The sequence below is a fragment of the Brachionichthys hirsutus genome, chromosome 8 (genome assembly GCF_040956055.1).
Source record: "Brachionichthys hirsutus isolate HB-005 chromosome 8, CSIRO-AGI_Bhir_v1, whole genome shotgun sequence".
Classification (NCBI taxonomy): domain Eukaryota; kingdom Metazoa; phylum Chordata; class Actinopteri; order Lophiiformes; family Brachionichthyidae; genus Brachionichthys; species Brachionichthys hirsutus.
This window is the reverse complement of record NC_090904.1, coordinates 11,534,848-11,554,191: the sequence shown is the minus strand read 5'-3', so window position 1 is coordinate 11,554,191 and position 19,344 is coordinate 11,534,848. Positions and strand designations below refer to the sequence as shown.

At 44.1% G+C, this 19,344-nt stretch overlaps 1 protein-coding gene across 1 annotated transcript in view; it reads right to left on the bottom strand.

Moving 5' to 3' along the window:
• foxp1b (forkhead box P1b) overlaps positions 1 to 19,344 on the bottom strand; it is a 69,556-nt gene that overhangs the window by 14,862 nt on the left and 35,350 nt on the right. The window contains exons 3-6 of the mRNA XM_068741934.1: positions 14,481 to 14,618; positions 14,246 to 14,344; positions 11,057 to 11,198; positions 4,768 to 4,975 (exon numbers count right to left, since the gene is read on the bottom strand). Of these exons, the coding sequence (XP_068598035.1) occupies positions 4,768 to 4,975; positions 11,057 to 11,198; positions 14,246 to 14,344; positions 14,481 to 14,618 (587 nt within the window). The remainder of the gene's footprint in view (positions 1 to 4,767; positions 4,976 to 11,056; positions 11,199 to 14,245; positions 14,345 to 14,480; positions 14,619 to 19,344) is intronic.

Genomic DNA, 19,344 nt, shown 5'->3' with positions numbered 1-19,344 from the left:
GGCCAGAGAGGGAGATTCATTAAACCACAAACTGCTCTGATGGCAGCTGGGAATAACTATAATGACCATTCAAATGTAATTCATATACATATATTTAATATGGGCTACGCTCTAGTGCCACAAGGAAGAAGGAAGATCAAAAACTGGAAATAATACCTCTGAACCCAGAATTCTCAATTGGGTCTGCTTTGTCATTGTTATTTTGTCGATGTCGTAGAATTGATCCAGCTTAGAATAACTGAAACGTTGCATCATCAGGATTACAATTTGCCTCAGGAGCTTCCGTGTGTCACAACGTCAGTCAAAGAGTCAGCGTACGACTTGTCAACATGAGACATCGCATCGAAACGTGACAAGTTTCCCATGCCGAACGTTCAGAAGCACTACGCTTTCCGACCTCGTCTCTTTGAATCAGAAAATTCTTAAGAATGTAATCACTGCATTTCATCTTTGGTCTTTGAAACTGTCACTATAGAATCCACCCACACTTGAACGTTCCAAAGTAAATGGTGGAGATTGCACTTTTAAAGTCATGCTTTGAGTCAAGGCTTTGGACACATTTGGGTATCAATGGTAGAAGGAGTCAATTCTGTGTTAAATTTATACTGGTGTGACTGGATGGGGAACAAGCAAGAGAAAAGCTTGCTCAACCAGCTGCCTGTCTGCCATGACAGAAGAACAGGAACATAAATCTCATGACTGGTATCAATGTTAGAAATGCTGCATCTTGAGGAGGAAATTTAGAAAGGTGGACACGGGTTTGCTCGTTTTTACAATCACTTCCTTTAGAGTTCACTGTGTATGTAACGTGAGATAATTGCATTGCAATTAGAAAGCAGTCAAGCATTCATGAGTGTGGTTAGCAAAATTTTCATTTCCTTTTTCAAAGTGTGATTTAAAAAAAAAAATTTAATTATGGATTATGCATTCGCAGTAAGACCTCTGTTTGGATACAGCTAATAAATAGACAACAGAATACCTATTGTAATGAGTTTTAACAGGAAAATGCGTAGACCATCCAAGGTAATGATAGTTTTAATTTTAAAATCAGGCTCATTAGTTAATTCGGTATTATAAGACATTGAAATATGGAGTATATTGGGCACAGACCTGTGTGAGTGACAGAAGAGAACAGTGGATGGCTTAATATTAGTAAATTAATTTACACCAAATGAGCTACATTAGTGGAATGGGAGAGTACATCATTCATTGGGGGGGGGGGGGGGGGTCATCCATTTGAGAACGTGTTGAAAGAGGAAAAAAAATATGGTCCCACTTTTACATTACAATTTGACTTGCAGCCTGGACAGGTGGTCGGGGCATTATTGTTGCCCCAAGGGAAGAACAATCCAATGATCTTATAAAAGTAATAAGAAAAACTGTATCATTAGCTTCTTTTATAAGAGAAGAGACAGTAAAATGTCCGCAGACCTGGACAGAGAGTGTGTGAACCTTTCAGGTGTTGCATTGTTTTTATGTGTGGACAGACGGCGGACACACACACGACTCCAACAGCTGCCAGCCAGTTACTTTTGACGTTACCCTTGCGCTAAAAACAAGACTTGCTCTCTGGCATCGTGGCCTAATGGACTCAGTCCATCGGGCAAATGTGAAGATGAATTGCTACCATGTGAGGTCCGAGTCTAGCCATCGAGTTCGATGCCAGACTCAACATTCTCCCTCATCGCTGGTTCCCACATCAGCACTTTCTTTTTCGAACTCTAGATCCTACACAGCGTCACTTTAAGCTAAATGATTTAATTATATGTTTCTGGTGTACAACAAATAAAAGGGAAGAGCGATGGGGCTGTTCTGCCAAATCTGATCATTTATCATTTACAGATTGCTGCGTTACAGTCCCTGAGCTGCGGTTACTAATGGTTGTTGGGAAGTAAAGTGGGCCAAGCGCTTTGTGAGGATGCTCCCCATTACAACGCTGATGCAGCACTGTATTGGGAATTTGTGTCAGATAAAGATCAGGCACATTTCATTTAAATCAGCAAATCATTGAATAAAGATGCTCCGGCTCAGGAGGGTATATCTCTATTTATGCATCACAGATGTTGGCTGGGAAACAACGGGGCCTGAAAGATTGAGTGACTCAAAGCCTGGTTGCGTCGGGGATGCTATACTCAGAGCAGACGGAATCTGAAGGCAGAAACACGTGCGCCGTCTTCGGTGTGTCAAGAAGGCAGTGATTGAATTTCTCCTCCTTCCTTAAGACGGAAGTGCAAAGCTCAAGAGTGATTCCTGTTGATGCACTTAAGGTTTTAGTTGCAGGCGTCGTTGTGCCTGGGCAGATTTTATATGACACATGAAACTAACTACATGCTACTTAGGGCCCGCTGTAAACCAATATGAAGCCAGTCGGGAAAACAGGCCCATCAGCAGAGTGGCTTGTTTCTGTTGCATGACAAAAGGACTTGCAAAACCGCATCAATTAAAAGTTCATTAAGTTCAGCGCTGGGAGGATGAGTGGATGCTCTCTATTTACGCCCGGGCCGGCCCAGCCCATTATCTTCAACCTGATTATTCAAATCCCTGGATTATAACGCAGAGATTTTCTCAGAGCTTCGTTCGGACTCATCACACTTAATAATATTTGGATTTTTTTTTTCTTTCCATGGAGTCAGATTAGAATGGAGAACGCGGCATCAAAAGAGAGGAATAATGGTTGTGTAACGCAAGTGTCCCAAAATGAACACAAGAAAGGATTATTGGCTGTGTGAATCTAAATTCAGCCTTTAATAAAGGACGCTTTGTTTTCGCTTTGTACTCATCATCTATTCTTAGCGCTCTGCGTCTGAAAAACTCCGGGTAGATAAACCGTGGCTTCCACGAGCAGATGGGCTGGATGAGAAGCACCTGCTTGATTTTCTGACATCTAAGATATATTGAGAATATTCAGAGGGCGACTGCCTTCCTCGCCTAAGCTTGTGTTAAACTGCTGTTGACATCTTCTTTAATCTCTGACAGACGGTGCCAGGCAGAGGGGCTGCCAGCTCTTGCTTTTACGTCTTCTCCGATGTTACAAGGACTCCACAGCTGTGGCTGGTTCTCGCCTTTTCCTGCCACCGATGCTCACCTTGTTCGCCTGCTCGCGACAATGTCTGATGGAGTGAGCGAGTCAATATCCTCGCTCGCGATTTGTCTCCGACTGCACAAAAACTAGAAATTCAGGCAGACAATGGATGAAGGATTGGAAGCCTGTGATACTGTCAACTGTGGGAGCAGCTAATGCCACCCCTTTTTTTTTTTACCCTCTACCGTCTGTGCAAAAAGATAACTTTGAAATACAGTTAAGAGGATAAGTCTGTGCAGGTAATATGAATCTGTTTAAACGCTGATAGCGCAGCTTTAAAAGAAACGTCTGCTTTCTGTTTGTATCAATACATCAGTGAATCCGAACGCAGCCTCTCACTCAGATCCTCTGTAAATCTCTGTGTCCCCCCCGATCCCCATTAGCATCCCCTCTTCACCTCCAAAGGCATGCTGGTTTACTGCGCTAAACATACTTTCATTGGCATTGCTTTCATAATGGTGCGCTGGTTTTGATCACTGGAACACATGTCAGATGTTACGCAGCGAGCTCGCGGCGCCTGGAGGCTCCTCGGGAGCAGTTCAAAGATCGCTGGTGCAAGAAAACAAGCAAATACGTAAGATGCCAAATTAATTCCTTCCTTAAAAACACAGACATATGCGCCTTTCGAAGATGATTCATGCCTTCTTTGCAAATATGATCTGATACGCACATAGATTGTTTGTTCTGGTAAATAAGAGCATGTTGTTCTTGCATATATATATTTACCTGGACTGACAGGTGATTATCATGTTAAATCTACATGTCAGACAATTCCCAGTACACAAAGAACATATTTTCTCTTCTGACAATACACTGGTAATCCCTGAGTGTGTTCAAGAATAAAACAATAGCAGGAGGTTATCAATACCATGACCTCCTCATTAATAGCACGGTGCACATTTCTCCAAATCCCTTCCAGGTATTCCTATGAAATCCCCAGCTGCCTACAGGCCACAAAACAGTGACCCTGATGGAAATAATACTTACAAACTATGAATTAATAGTAATATCTCTGGAAGCCCCTACAGGGACGTCGCCTTCAACTTGTACCCTGAGGGAAATTGCAGCTTTAAATGGGGAATATAGGGCACAAAAGCTTTGTGTTTGCTATTCACAAAAGAGCCTGTGAAGATCCGTTTAATTACCTGCTGTGGGTTACAAAAAACACAAAGAAGAGTGCTTTGAGACACGTCATTTTAAGACGGTGTGTCTTGACTTGTTCTTATTGAGCAGATACATGTGCATAAAGGTCCTCCGCCACGGGTGCATTTCACTGAGAAAATGCAGAAAGAAATGATTCAAGTTGCCCTGGTTAATAGGATATCTGAGAAAGGGTTGCATTTTCAAAATTAAAATAAAAAACACAATGTACAAGTCCAAAAATATCAAATAGCACCCCTCCATTATGTTCTGTAGACGTGCACCATTGAGTTTTGTAAAAAAATAAAATAATATTGAACAGTTATGCCCCAGTAACCCTCCGCTAAGACAAATACTTCTAACCATGGAAACAGAGAGAGAGAAATCCATGAATATTACAGGATTAGATTACTCGGTTGATGTGTGGAGAAAATTTCCTTAAAAACTACTGAACAGTTCTTGTTGTGTTCTGATGATGACGCAGACGGACAGGCGGAAGCCGTTCCTGCATCCCCCTCCTCGGTGCAATGAAGGGAGGGACTCACCCTTCTCTTTTGTGACTCATGTACTGCCCGTTCGTGGAGGCGTGCTGGTTCAGGACTGGGTTCTTTGGCAGTGCCGGGGACGACAGGTCAAGGCCCCGGTGGCTGTTGTGGCTGTTGTGGCTGTTGTGGCTGTTGTGGTTGTGCTCCTCCTTCACTTGAGCATTTGTCACCTCCTTCCACAGTTGCTGCAGCTCTGCTGGAATCATGCCTGAGACAAACGAATGGGATAATGGAATCAATTACCGGCTAATCCAACTCTCCTCTTCATCACTTCATTAAATTAAAGCATCTGTAAACAAAGCTGAGCATTAATTAGAAAACATATTCCACTACAGGGTAGAGCTCCGAGAGCTCTCGCCTCCCTCTCTACCTCCTCCTATCCCTCCCATTCCTCCTGTGATCTGTCGCCTGCTTGTAGACACAAATCCCTGGCATTCAGGCAAATTTCATGCCCAGAGTAAATAATTAACATCCAGACAAGGCATGAAATCTGAATAATCGGCATCACTTTCAACAAAGGAGATATGCAGAACATACACAACAAAATGTTTACAATGGGGATGCTAGAAAACATCTTATCCCTGCCTCTCCCGTGAAACAGGACCCTGGGGTAATATTCTCAAAAGCGCATTAATGTGCAAAATACTTAAAGCTCTGCCCCGCCTCCAATTGACACAGAAGACTTAAAACTCACTTAACAAGTCAAGCACACTGCAGCTCACGTAGCCCTTTGAAAGAAAGAGAAAAAAAATCCCTTGAAGACAGAAGACATTTTTTGGTTTGTTGGAGGAATATTTTCTGCAAGTGGATTTTGTTCCTGTGAGTGGCAGCGATCCCGCAACGCAGAGTCAGAGTCACGTTGAAGGGGCCAGATTCTGTGTTTGTGCTCCACGATTTATACGAGTGACGGAGACAAACCCTGGATGATGCGTAACACACTATACTAACGTGCTTTCATTTGATGAGCGTGGCGCTGATACTCAGATACCATTGAGCCGTTTTGGGTGGATCAGACCTTGTTTTTTTTTGTTCAGTAAAAAACATCAGTATCATCTGGGTAACCCTGGTTTCATTGGCGCACTTTAAGCCCTAACAGGGAGCACGTACGGATTTGAATGGCGCATTCTAAATCCGCACTTAAATAAGCCGCATGTTTAAAGTACGGTGGAAGAAGCCCTTGGATATGTGCTGAATTCAACCACAGAGCAAACGGGCAAGACCACTCGTTTAACATTACAATTAATTAAATCCATTCTCAAAATGAGCGCCGGCAAATGAGAGATGATTTGCACATGCTTATCTGCTTGGGTTTAAATTCTCTATGGCCTCCCCCCCCCCCGTTTCTCATCAGCAGCTCAAAAGATACCAGAAGTGCTCCTTTCAAGCACCAGATTGTCGCACATTGTGTGCAAAATGCTTAGTCTTAATTTATTCCTGTTGTGGAAAATAACTGTGAGGTGAAGATCTCAATACGATCAGCAAAAATATTTTTAATTTGATAAGCTACTAAAGATTTTAATTATGGCGGTAATGGAGAACACAGGGCTAATGAGGCGGAGGACTCCAGAGAGACGCCGGGGCTAAGAACTGTGAAATGAGTCTGATAGGACTGCTGTAAATTCACACGAGATCGTTTGCATATCAAAGAGCAGGAAATGATTACAGGACAAATCAATAACCTTTCCACGTTCAAAGGAGTGTCTTTCCTCGTTCCTACATTCCAACACACCCTTTGCATGTCTGCGTGTACAAAACCGAAGGGCTCATCCATGGCCGAATAAACACTCTCAATAGTATGATCATTGTTATAACATGCTAATCCGCTATTTACCATTGCATTAGCAAAGATTCCATTGTCGCTCTGATGACACACGGAAACTTTTGGCGCTAACGCCTTTTTTTCTGTGACGGCGGGTTTGGAAGTAGAAGGTCACTGGTGATGCGAGTGTCCTGTGCTCCGACAGTGGGAATAATCATTTTCCCCCCACTTGGTGCCCGGTGACAGTGGGCGATGTATTTTTAGCCGATGTGCTTGACAGGGCGGCCCACACTGGCTCAATTACCCAGCCGTCCCGGTGACCCCGGCACCGCTGTTTACTCAGATGAAACAGCAGCGGATAGACCGGTCTGATGAGAGGGGTAACGGACTGGGACCGGGCCGTCTCTTCCTGAATCTAGTCCGTGGTTTTATTGCTCTCCGTTCACCTCTTCGCTCCCGGTAGTCCTATCTAACCGTAACCTCTTCAAGCGCCACAACAGCTATGGCTCATGATTCCACGTAAATGACAATAAAATATCATTACACAAATGTCTCAAAGGGTCTTATATTTTGTGTTTGGACGAAACGCATTGACTTTCTCTCCATCTGATTACTTTGGGACACGTAATGACATTGATCTGTAAATTGTCTTTCTTTGGTCCCCAGTTTGTCCATCCTTTAAATGCCAGATTGGTTTATCTTTCCCCTTTCCATTTTTCAACAGAACTATTCCACTCATTACAACTGGGAAACACGGACAAGCGCTCTAAAAAATGTATGTTGTTGGGACACTTGATTGATCACCATTCTCCCAACTCAATTTTACCTCTGCAGGTACCTCTGGCACCGAGACAGGCCGAGCTCTTCAACCTTTTCCTGTCCTTGTCCCCCTGCACCCAGGTGACCATGTTCAAGCAAGCAGAAAGTTGATTTAAGGTTCATAATGACATCAGTTGCAGGCCATCATCCACCAAATAAAAAATGGCCCCCAGTGCTCTGGGCTCTTTAAACCGAGCTGTTACTTCTCACACGCAGCGTCGCTGCCATGGGGGGGACAGTGACATCGCTATTAGTTTATTGTTCCATCAGGCTGGGACCTTTACTGCACCCCTGTTTATGTTGCCGTAATCACCAGCCTGCTGATATGCACCCCTTAGGCCTGAAATATGCCCTGTCCTAATGTTGCAAGAACTATTACCAGTGGCCCACCGCTGGAGGTATCAATCACTGACAGGTCAGCCGCATTACCCACCGCCGTCCCTGATGTGACGCCGTTATACCACCGCTCCATGGCTCGCCACATTCTTTGCTTTCATATTACCGACAAATTTGTCTTGTCACCGTCCCACTGGCCTCCACAGACAACTTAAATAATGTCGTGCAGCTACAAGAACTCGCACTCCAGTGGAGTAACCGCAGAGGATGAGCATCCATTTTAGCCGGGTTGTGCACAAATACCTACCCCCACCACAGTCACACACAAACACACACTCACACACACATTCAAACGCACAATCACCTGAGCAACCACTGACTCCCTTTGGGTCAAGAGGACAGTGGGGGGTTTTTTCATCAGGACCGGGGAGGGTGGATCAAATTTATATTTGGGAGTCACATCCTCCTTAAACAAATTGCTGTAATTTATAACAGACACCGTCTGGCCGCTTCCAAGACTTTGAACATTAACGTCAACAGAATTTACAACAGGAGAAATAAATTATACTTTAGATAATGTGAACAATAGGTTTTTTTTGTTCCTCTAAATATCTATCTACAAAGTTTATATTTAATTAGCCCTATCAAATTTTGAAAAGCTAATTCAGATGCGTTCCGTCAGTCCATTGTCAGTACTGGAATCTGTCTGCGCTAGCGATGAGTGCAGGAGAAATAAGCCGTAAACTGCATCTTAGCGCTCTAAATACAACTACTTTGATCCTTTACTGCAACATTGTATCATTTGAAAACTTTTTGTTTAGGAAAATATTCAGTAAAGTCCATGTGTGTAATCACCAGTATACTGATATCCATATTTTCAGATGGAAGAAATACACAAGTCATGCAAATTTACTGCCCACCCCAGACGTCATAATCACTGGGATCCAAACAGAGCAGATCCAATCATCTCTTCTGACGCAGCGCTAACTGTTAGCTGTATATTGCAGATGAGATCTGAGTACCGTGGGCACGGTCTGCTGATGCATGAAAGAGTTTAGTGATGTGGAAAACAGAAAGGTCATCAATAACTTCAAACAATCAAGCAGAAAATGTGTAGAAAAGGAAGACAAACCAGGGGCCCAAGTGTCGTAACAGCTGTTGGAGGCACAGAGTCAACCATCAATGGATCGTGAGGGCAAACCAATCAGGTTAGACTGCTTGTAACAGAAAAACACTGAACGTTCATTCCTCTTCTTTGATCGATCCTTCCCGATGTGAGTACACACCTCAGCCTCTGAGGACATTTCACTCATTAGGTTCTACGACCCATCTTCGTAGGTATGGTGACACACGGAATCTTTAAAGCACGTGGATCAATGCTTTAATAAAGGTAAATGTGTGGCTCAAAGAAGCTTACTACTACTACTACTGTACTTTCAGCTTGTCCCGTGAGGGGTCGCCACAGCAAACCAACCTTCACCCTGTCCTTTGCATCGTCCTCCCCAACACCAACCCCTCATGTCCTCCCTCACTACATCCATGTATCTTCTCCTGGGTTGACCTCTAGCCCTGTTCCCTGGCAGTTCCATCCTCAGCATCCGTCTACCGATATAGTCCCTGTCTCTCCTCTGGACATGTCCAAACCATCGAAGTCTGTCCTCTCTGACCTTGTCTCCAAAACGTCTAACCTTCACTGTCCCTCTAATTGTCTCATTTCTAATCCTATACAACCTGGTCACTCCGAAGGAGAACCTCAGCATCTTCATCGCCACTTCTAGCTCCGCCTCCTGCTCCAAGAAGCTTAGAGTATCAAAAAATAAACTAAAAAAAAGAACAAATAAATGAAATAGGACGCTGCTATAAAAGTTGGAGATGACTCAATGGTATCTGGGGCTGTTGCGAAATCCGTCAAGTGTACACTAGTCATATCACACATACAATGCTTTACTTAAGGGGTGTGTGTGTGTGTGCCAGACATCTGACACAAAGCAATTCAGCAAAGCACACTAACAACACAACTGCGCTCCACGCCTGTGCCCATGGCGAGTGGATGAGTGATTCCATACCCAGTCCAAACAATAACACCACTGTACAAACCGTGTTTGTGTTTGCCTATTACCTAAGAACCACCCCAAACACTCCCGTTTTTATCACCCTTATCTTGTTATTTCAAAACTGTTTGTCTTTGCTGGGAATGAATAGTGCATGTCATGTTGACGCCGTCAACCATGTGACGGCTGCTTTGTCACAAGGCGGCCACTCCTTAACAAAATATTGAAGAGTAAATAAAGAAATAAACGTCCTTGCCGAACAACAAGTATTGACGCCATATCAAATGAAAGGCAGTTTCACAATGTCAAGTTCACTGGCAGTTTAGGAACAATGGAACCAGTTTCCCCTATGGCTGAAGGCGATCAGGATGCCAAGTGTAAGACACAAGTACACGAGTTCACGCACAAAGTTCCACCATCAAACATCATCGCTTGTCCAAAGTGGGATTTGTAGGCTGTAATAAAATACGATGCACCGGGATCAAAGTGGCAGCAAACAGTGCAAGATGTGTAAGATGGAAATTAATAAATCACAGAGATGTTGAATGAGGCCTTATAAAACGTGCGTCCTGAATCACAGAAACCACAGACTTGCATTGTTCACTTTGACTGAGCAAATTTATACAGGTATCGTATAGTAGCGCAATAAGAGGGACGGATCAAACCAGTCCACTTACAAAGAGACATAATACACAAGCTGCAATTCTTAATAAATGGCAGGTCTAAAGTTATTTGCAGCATCCTTTAGTTTCAGGAATAATAATATTTTTAGAGGGAGGCTATAATTTGCACAGAGATGACTATAAAAAAGGAACATCTCTGTGTGGAGAAAGCCGCACACAGTTCCCTGACAACTGTCGGAGCGTGAATACCAATGAAATGACATCATCGTGATAATCATGTGACTCTTACAATGAAATCTGGATCATATAATAGAATTTTAGGTGTGGCAGCAGGTGTCAAAGAACACTATATAGAACTATAAATATCTGTATAGAACACTGACTCCTTCCCCATCAGTGAAAACATTCTTAGCCTTAATAGTTCAATAATTTTATAAGCAGCGTTCTTGTTTTTTTTTTAATGACAGTCACTCTTTATCTTCAGCAAACAACTCCATAATAACCGGTGGTGAAATCACCTGACAAATATACCAATAACCCAATGTGTTCCCTACCCGGCAGAATTAATCTTCACATCAGTCATACAGTCATACTGACAGATAATCCCTAGACGTAATTGGTTGTGGTGTTTGGTTTGCTCAAATGCTCCCACTGAACAGGTGAGGACTGCAGGCGGGGATGCTATGATAGCAGGTACTGACCCTGAGTGAGGGAGTGCAGCTGCAGGCTGGTCTGTCCAGGCTGGATGGTGAGTAGCCCTTGCCTCTGGAGGTTGGCAAGATGCTGCTGCTGGGCCTGCTGGATCTGCAGGAATTGCTGGATGGCCAGCTGCTGCGTTGACACCTGATATGAAGATCAAAAGGCACACTGTCAGCAAACACGACATGCCTGAGGGTGTAAAGGCCAGTGCAAAACGTGCTAAGCCGCATATCTCCAGTGTGATATTCACGAAATGTGCCTTTACGGTGAATTTATCCGGCCCACTTAAAACAGGTGGAACGTCCCTCTCATGCTTTCTCTTAATTACAGAGGAGTCGTGACGCAAATGACAAACAATGAAACAACATAGTTAATCTTTCATAATAAGAGCCACAGGAATTTAATTACAGCCATTCATAATTCAGCAAACAATGTGTGACTAAATCAAAGTGCTTAATAACTACACTAGAAACTCTCTCTAGTCTCTCAGGCACGGCGCTGAGCTCAGGGAGGCGCCGCTCCCCCCAAACCACCGCAGCGAGCTTTGTCGCTCGCTGCCGGCCGAGTGACATCAGCTGCTCCGTCGCAAAAGTTGGCGACGAAAAGTTGCTTTTCAAAAATGTCTAGGGTTAGGAAATAACTCCGGCTTTGGCAAGTGAAACGCGTGAACTCTGATAGGATGTAAACGCGATATGAAAATGGAGTCAGAATAATAAATAGAAGGAAATGATCTAATATCCCCAATGAGTCAAAACAAGTGAGAGATGTTCTTTAGATAACAGCGGCACGGAGAAGAGCTGTCTTTAACCCTTTCATTAACCCTTGATCTCAACAACGCATGAAAAAGTCTATCATCAATTAAACAAGCTGCGACAGGAAGCGTTCTGTACTTTCTGATGGATGCCTTTAAAATAAACATGCCTGAGACTCATCGGGTTATTGCCTGTTTATGAGGATACGAGGCCAGTTGTCAAGCGGGGGGGGGGGGGGGGGGGACTAAAAGCAGTGCAGGGGCTGCCAAGCTGTGCGCCGCACCCTGTTACCAAACACAGGATACACCACTTTGTTTACTTCTCACAATTGAGCGCATACAAAAAAGGTCTTGGTGCAACGTTGCCGTCAGGCTCTGAAACAGCCGGATAAAACATGTACCCTCCGACTGCCCCCTTTTGGCATGTCAAAAGGGTCTATAGGCCTTCCTTTGCCCCCCCCCCCCCCCCCCTTACCCACACACTGCTGGCATAGGCTCGCTAAGAATAAAGCCCTGGGAAGCCCTTTATTATAGTGAGCCGGGGCGTCTCATTGGATCAATCAGGCGAAGGAGGCGGGTTTTATGGTGGATAGCAGAGAATCAGACTTGAGGTGTAACCACATTTTGGTGAAATATGGGATGCAGGTGATCCTCTGTGATCCGTCCTATTTGTGAGAGGTGGTTGGTTCGTTATTCCCTTCTATCAGGTTTCTCATGTCTTCAGTGGTTTCTCTGCTCTCGACCTCCTCCCTGACAGCCTGACACAAACATAATGGCGTTACGGGGGCGGCAGTTCACAGGGAACAATGTCTTTCATCAAAACGCTAAATAAATAGAGGGTGGCTTTTCAGGGAAAAAAAACTGAAAGCAAGAAAAATCAGAGTATTGCAAATGAATTTAACCCTCCTCTTCACTTTTTTGTTTTGTTCTTCTAGTCTGTTAGGCCCATCAGCTGACGGGCGCTCCTGAGAGCTCCCAGCATGCAGACACATTAAAAGCCCAAGACCGAATACGCCAAATAAGAGGTTAACAAGAAGTGGCACAAGGGAGTGAAAAATACAATCGCTGACAAATGATTAAGAGTGGTGCTGGCAGGTCTTTATTGTCAAGCTTCAAATAAAAAGTTAAAGATCTTTGGAGCAAAAAAAAACGAAATTTTGATGTCTATAAAATAAAAGAGGCACAAAGCAACAACAGGGGGCTATTGTCTGGTAGCCACAGGGGAGTCTTTGATGGCTGTAAGAAACGCGACTGAAAGAAAGAGAGAGAGACCGATGGGTTGAAAAAGAAAACACCGACAGAGGGGGAGAGCCTCTTGAGGCTGCATCCATTTCCTGTGATCATGCATAATACGCTTCAAAAGTTTTTTTTTCTTTTATTCCCATACTTAATTCAACTAATCAATTGCACCTCCTCCCACCCCCCCCACCCCCCATCCCTCCCCTTTCTCCCTCGCTCCTCTGGTGTTTCCATCAGATGCGACTCAGTGACAGGCCCTATCTGAGGCCGAGGAGCTCCGCTGTCATGTTGATTTATGGGAGCATCACGCCACAACTTGTCCAAACTGAAGCCCACAGTTCATTAATTAGGGAGCTACGACTTTGAAGTTCGGATCTTTGACAGCACGTGCACATGTTCGAGTGTGAGCATGCTTGCATGCGTGCACGTCTGCTTTAAACACACTGGGATTAATTTTCTATGCGTCCTCCGCTGTCCAAACATGGAAGTCAACGGGGACACGAGGGACATTTTTTTTTGTTTTGTCTTTGAACTTCTTCTGACCGCACAATAATAATTTGCCTTGTCCGGAGTAACGCATGTATCCTCCAGTCATTAATATGCGCTAAGCCGCTGCCTCTGAGCAAGCCCTGCTGTAGTGGAGGGAACGATGTGGAGAGAGCAAGAAAGATGGAGGAGGGGGAAAAAAAAAACTCAACACGGGCAACAAAGCTGGGAGCGCTCTCTGCACTGATATCTCACAATTACATGCCTTCTCTTCCTCTGCCATTTCCATGTTAATTACGGAGAAAAGCCCCTCAGATTTATGTGCTCAGTGTTCCTGCCTTTCTCCCTTCTGCCTTTCATTATGTCCCACATGAGGCTCGCAGGAATGGTCATAATTCTGTTGCTCGGGACACTTGTTTACTTGGAGGGGAAAAAAATAAAACAATGGACTCAGGCTCTAGAAAATATTAGAGAATGAATGTGGGTTGGTTTCAGAAAAAAAAGACTGTATTTTTAGCACAGTATCAGTCAGTTGTTAGCGTTTATCCAGCAAGTCTGACTACTAATCAGAAACATGAGTGCACTTGATTCTCCCCTGCTTTAACCACAGTCTGGAAGCAGATGGGGTTGAGGGAGGGAGCACACATGCCTTCCATACTGTTGTCTGGCCAACGGGTTTGGTAATGGCAGGCGGGCTGGAGTGATGTCAGCATACCTCTTTACTCTGCTTGCTGCCTCCATGCTGCTGCTGCTGTAAGAGCTGGAGGTGGACCTGTTCCTGCTGCTTCTTGTAGGCCTCTTGGAGTTGCTGATGCTGAAAAGACAGGAAAGTGACGTGAGAGACTGTCAGTCAGAAGCTCGGCAGAGGGTTCAGCGAAACTTTTCACGACTTTGAGGAATGCTAGTTCAAAGTGAGTTTATCTTTGAAATGATTGCAGGTTGCACGTTACCTGCTGTAACATGAGGGCCTGTTGGTGCTGGAAAAAAACCTGGAGCTGCTGAGGGCTCAGGACTTGCTGCTGAAGGAGTTGCTGCATCTGCTGTGACGTAATCACTTGAGGCGTCATCATAGCCACTGAAACTGGAACCTACGGACACAAAAGAAGAAATGTCAAGAACGACAAGTACACAATTACAGCAGACACACTTTCTCCTGCAAACAGCCACAACTCAACCCTATCCTAACTCGCAATGGAAGAGAACTCGGATGTCATTCTGGGAAATATGAAGAACACAAGGCTTGGAATGAAAACCTCTCAGTAAAAATACATGGAATAAATATGAATGCTCTAGTCCATTGGTTTGGTGTCATCTTGGTTTGTTACAAGCTTCACAGGACTTCAAACGCACACATTTCGGCTGCTCTGTCACACAACACTGGGGCAGGCTAAAGGACGCAGGACGCCTCGTGTTTCCACCCCTACCCGCTTCCTCCGACCCTCCTCTTTAAAAACAGAAACCATCAAGATGTGACCTGCGTCTGTGGCGGCGAATGCGAAGTACCTGACAACATTAAAAGATCCCCCCCCTCAACAACGCTGCAGTTGTCTCATCACGCACAACATGTCATGTAAGAAGATTTCATTAGAGGCGCTGTCAAAGGCAATCTATTATTGTGAGTCGAAGGAGCGCCTGGAGGGGGAGGAGTCACGGCGAAGAACACACAGGCCTCTAACTAACTCTCAGTAGAAAGGTGTGAGTGCACGACTCCTCAACACAAGTGATTTGTTGTGACACTGAAAGAGCCCCCACAGTTGTCAGGGTGCTTTAATTGCTCCGGCGGTGCAGGGGACTCGCAGCATGTCTGGGCGCTGCCAGTCACCGCTGTGATGTGCAGAACCATTAAAAGCCCCTTTTCATGACATTTGGATGACAAATAGCAACTAGCACGCACTTGATGGTGCAGCGTCTTTGCAGTTAACATGTTTGCGCTATCGTTCTTTTGTGCATGTACATATTTATTAGTATGAACGTGCATAAGCTGAGCCGGCGATAGAGCAGACGTGACGGGTGACAGTCCGTCTTCACCAAGGTTACCCGAATTGTGCGGCAAATGACACCCACTGAATATTTCATGCATTTCTCGAATGTTATTTTGCTGTTTAAAACTCGTCTTGAGCACATCGCCTCATCCAGACTGTAGCATCAAACAAAAACAAAGCGCCGCCATAATGAACAGCGTGGACGGGAAAGGGCAGTGACGTCAGGCAGGACAGACCGCCGTCATGTTGAGTTCATCCTGCGCCATGAGAGAACGGCGGAGTTTCAGCCCCCCCCCCCCCCCCACCTGGGACTAACACGCACATTTATCCGGTCGGGGCATAGGACAGCAGGAAGAAAATGCAATATTAATCCCCCCCGCCCCCTCGTATTATGCCTTAATACGCAGGCCATCTTGCATTCTGCACCTGACATGTCCTGTCATTTGCATAACCCCGGCCTCTTATTTCCTAATTTCACAGTCATTATCCAGTGAAGTCCGTTTTTTTTTCTTCTTCTGGGCATTGTTAATTTTGCTGAGCTATTTGAAGGTCAACCAAGGACTCCTAGCTTGCTGACATGACAGCGCCATACATGATTCGATATATAGCACTCGTCTAATCATGAGATTTAACACCCCCGGCACACTGATAGAAAAATAAATACATCCTTTTTCTTGAGCCTTATAATCTACCCCATACTCGTCACACTATTTTTTATGACCATGTTAAAGTTGTAAATTTCGTCTTATTTTCAATATATAATCATTTCTTCGTGCCGTGTTACACAGAGTGTGATGTGAAAGGAGTTGAGACTTTGCACACTTCAGCAGCTCTCAATAGCTGCCAATTTCATTACAAATTATGCTGAGATTTGCTTCAATTTAATTGTCTTAATTCTTTACACCTTGGGTGTGTAGCTCATCATGGTTTCACACTTTGTCTTGTCAGGAGCATCTGGCTCACGGTAACTACAGCTCAAGCAGCTTCCTCTGTGCATGGCAGCAGCAAGAGGCTATTACACACCCCTCGTTTTATTACCCATTACTACTGAGGTCATTAGCAGCAAGAGGGATTGTACGCTTCTTAACCTATTGATCAATGTAACTACTAGCATTTAATCCTGTGATGAAGGAGTGAAAATCTGCCTACGACTGGATCCTATTGAGAGGAAAGGCGGGAGGGAGCACTTTAACTGAAAAATATTGCCCCGGCCGCCGTATCATGCCCATTTAACGCAAACACAGGACGCCAGTCGCCATTTAGAGCACTCCCATATGGTGCACTCCCTTATCGCCTGGATAACATCACGTCTCCAGATGATCCGCAAAAATATATCATCATCTAAAGACATCCTAAAAGGGGGTTTGTACGGCGCTAATAACTGGAGGCATCCAGCGAGCCAAGCTCTAATCTACTCCACCAGAATGAAGGTGTGAAAAGGAGGACATTCGGAGGACGCCAGGAATAGCCGACGTGTATGAATTTCATAAAGGTGTGGCGCTCTCCAGGCCCCTCCCACCCATAAACATTCAAACACAGCTGTAGAGTGACTGGAGGCAATATACCGTGCCAGCACAAGCCTAGCACACACATAAACACACACACCACACACACTGTAACATTCACATGATGTTAAAAAAAATACTGAAAATATAATAGAGCGTCAGACCAGAGCATCTAAAACAAAATCAAATAACTTAAACAATAATGATACTAATAATAACAACAACAATATACATTTTAATTTAAAAGAATATAAAACAAAATTAATATGGAGCATCATTCATTTCTCAACACCATCGCTTACCTGCACCACACACACCTACAGAGACAAACACACACACACCTACAGTAAGATTCTCTTTGTGCAACATCACAAAAAATAACAACTAATGAAGTAACACAAACTGCACATCAGAAAACCAGTCACTCATTCAGAGGTAATGAAGACGCTCCCCGAGCGCCTCCTCCTATCACGAGTCAGAGGTCGGAGTCCGGTGAAAAGGTGTCAAGACAGCTCCTTTCTCCGGCTCGGAGGCAATTAGGAGGAACAGAAATGAAGGACGAGGAGGTGAGCATCAGTGAGATATTTTAGCAGCAGTTTAGCTGCAAAAGAAATTCATAAAAATATGTTTGTTTATTCATTATTATTTTTTAAAGCAAAGGAAGAATGAAAGAGGAGAATTATCAAATTTTCATTTGTGCTCCCCGGGGTCATCTTGTTTTGTGGGGGCATCAAATGGAATGGAGAAGTGAAAACATAACAAGCCCTGGAGAAATTACAGAGTGCAGTCCGTTTGATGCTAGTGTTTTACTCCGGCCTACAGAGGTGCAAGGAAACGACTTCCCAGCCCGACTATGAGCCGTCTCCCAAATTAGAATTTCACGGGGGCTATTGTACTTAAGTGATGTGTGAACATAATTAGCTGTCGACAAGACTAGAAAGACTAATTCCATCTGGCTGATTGAAATCTCTGAGGTGTGGAGCTTTTTATCTCTTGAAAAATATATGGAGTATATTCAGAATGATAATCATACATAATAATAATAATAATAATAAGTAGAAAAAACATATGGAGGAAAGAAACACGTATCCCTGCATGTGTTAAAAGTATCGGGAACTCTTTAATCATCAATCAAGCGGTTTCTAGAATGTTTACAGCTGAGACAAACAGGATCATCACGGCCACATTTGGCCTGCGATCGCCAAATTCCACGTACTCTGGGTCAGGTGTGGGTGTGAACGCTGAGGCTGAAATTACTTGAAGCAACTGTAAATACAAAAGCTATGGTTGTATTATTCAAGTTCTTCGACTGCAAACAAACAGGTTTTGGTTGGGGCTGGGCCCGGTGTTGCGTTTAAACAAGCAAGCTGCACAGCGAACTGAGCGCCCCCCCCCCCAGAAGCAGAGCTGAGATGCACGCCGCTTCCCACACTGGAGGAAACACCGCTGCAGGTGACCATAGCCGAGGGGGAACACACAACGCACCTGTCCACATCCCACTATACACACACACACACACACACACACACACACACACACAGAAATGCAACAACCGTTTTGCATCATCAGTAAATGTTGAAAACAATTATTTTTTTAGGTATTTCTGAAAAGAAATTAAAGAAAAAAATAACACCTATGTAAATGTAATAAATTCTACCCTAAAAAACTCTATTGAAAGTATGAAAAAAACAATGACAATCTTTTTTTTTTCTTTAAATAAGCATCTCCACAGAAGTATTTAAAAAAAAATGTGTGTGACTTTTGAAGCTACGACAGTGAAAAGTCACTCCATTCCTGAATCTCAAGGTTACAACTGCCATCCTATCCTACACACACACACACACTCACGTTCACCCGTGTGTTCTATAGGTGACCAGTTCCACCCAGTTATGCAATGACACACATTTACAAATGGATTATTTTAATCTACTGCGCTTCAATTAAGATCGCAGCCTCGAAAATCCCTTTAAAGGAAACTTGAATCAGAAGACAGCGGCGACACATCCTCGCACTGATTGTCCCCATTCTCTGCACACCCGCAAAGTTGATCCTTGTTTCCATGACGGCAGACAAGAAGAGCTCAAAATGTGGTTGTTCTTGACATTTTTAGTGTTGTTGGGTTATGTGACTCACATAAGGATTTGAGCCAGATAATAGAATATCAAAGAAAGAGACGCTCAGCTTTTTCCAGCACAGTAGTTAAGGAATCGTAAAATTTGCTTACGTCGACACGCCGCCGTAACAGTCAACACGTTAATACAATCACATCCCTCACGGTTAAGAGGAATAAACAGATGATCACAGAGATGAGCAGCCATAAAACATTC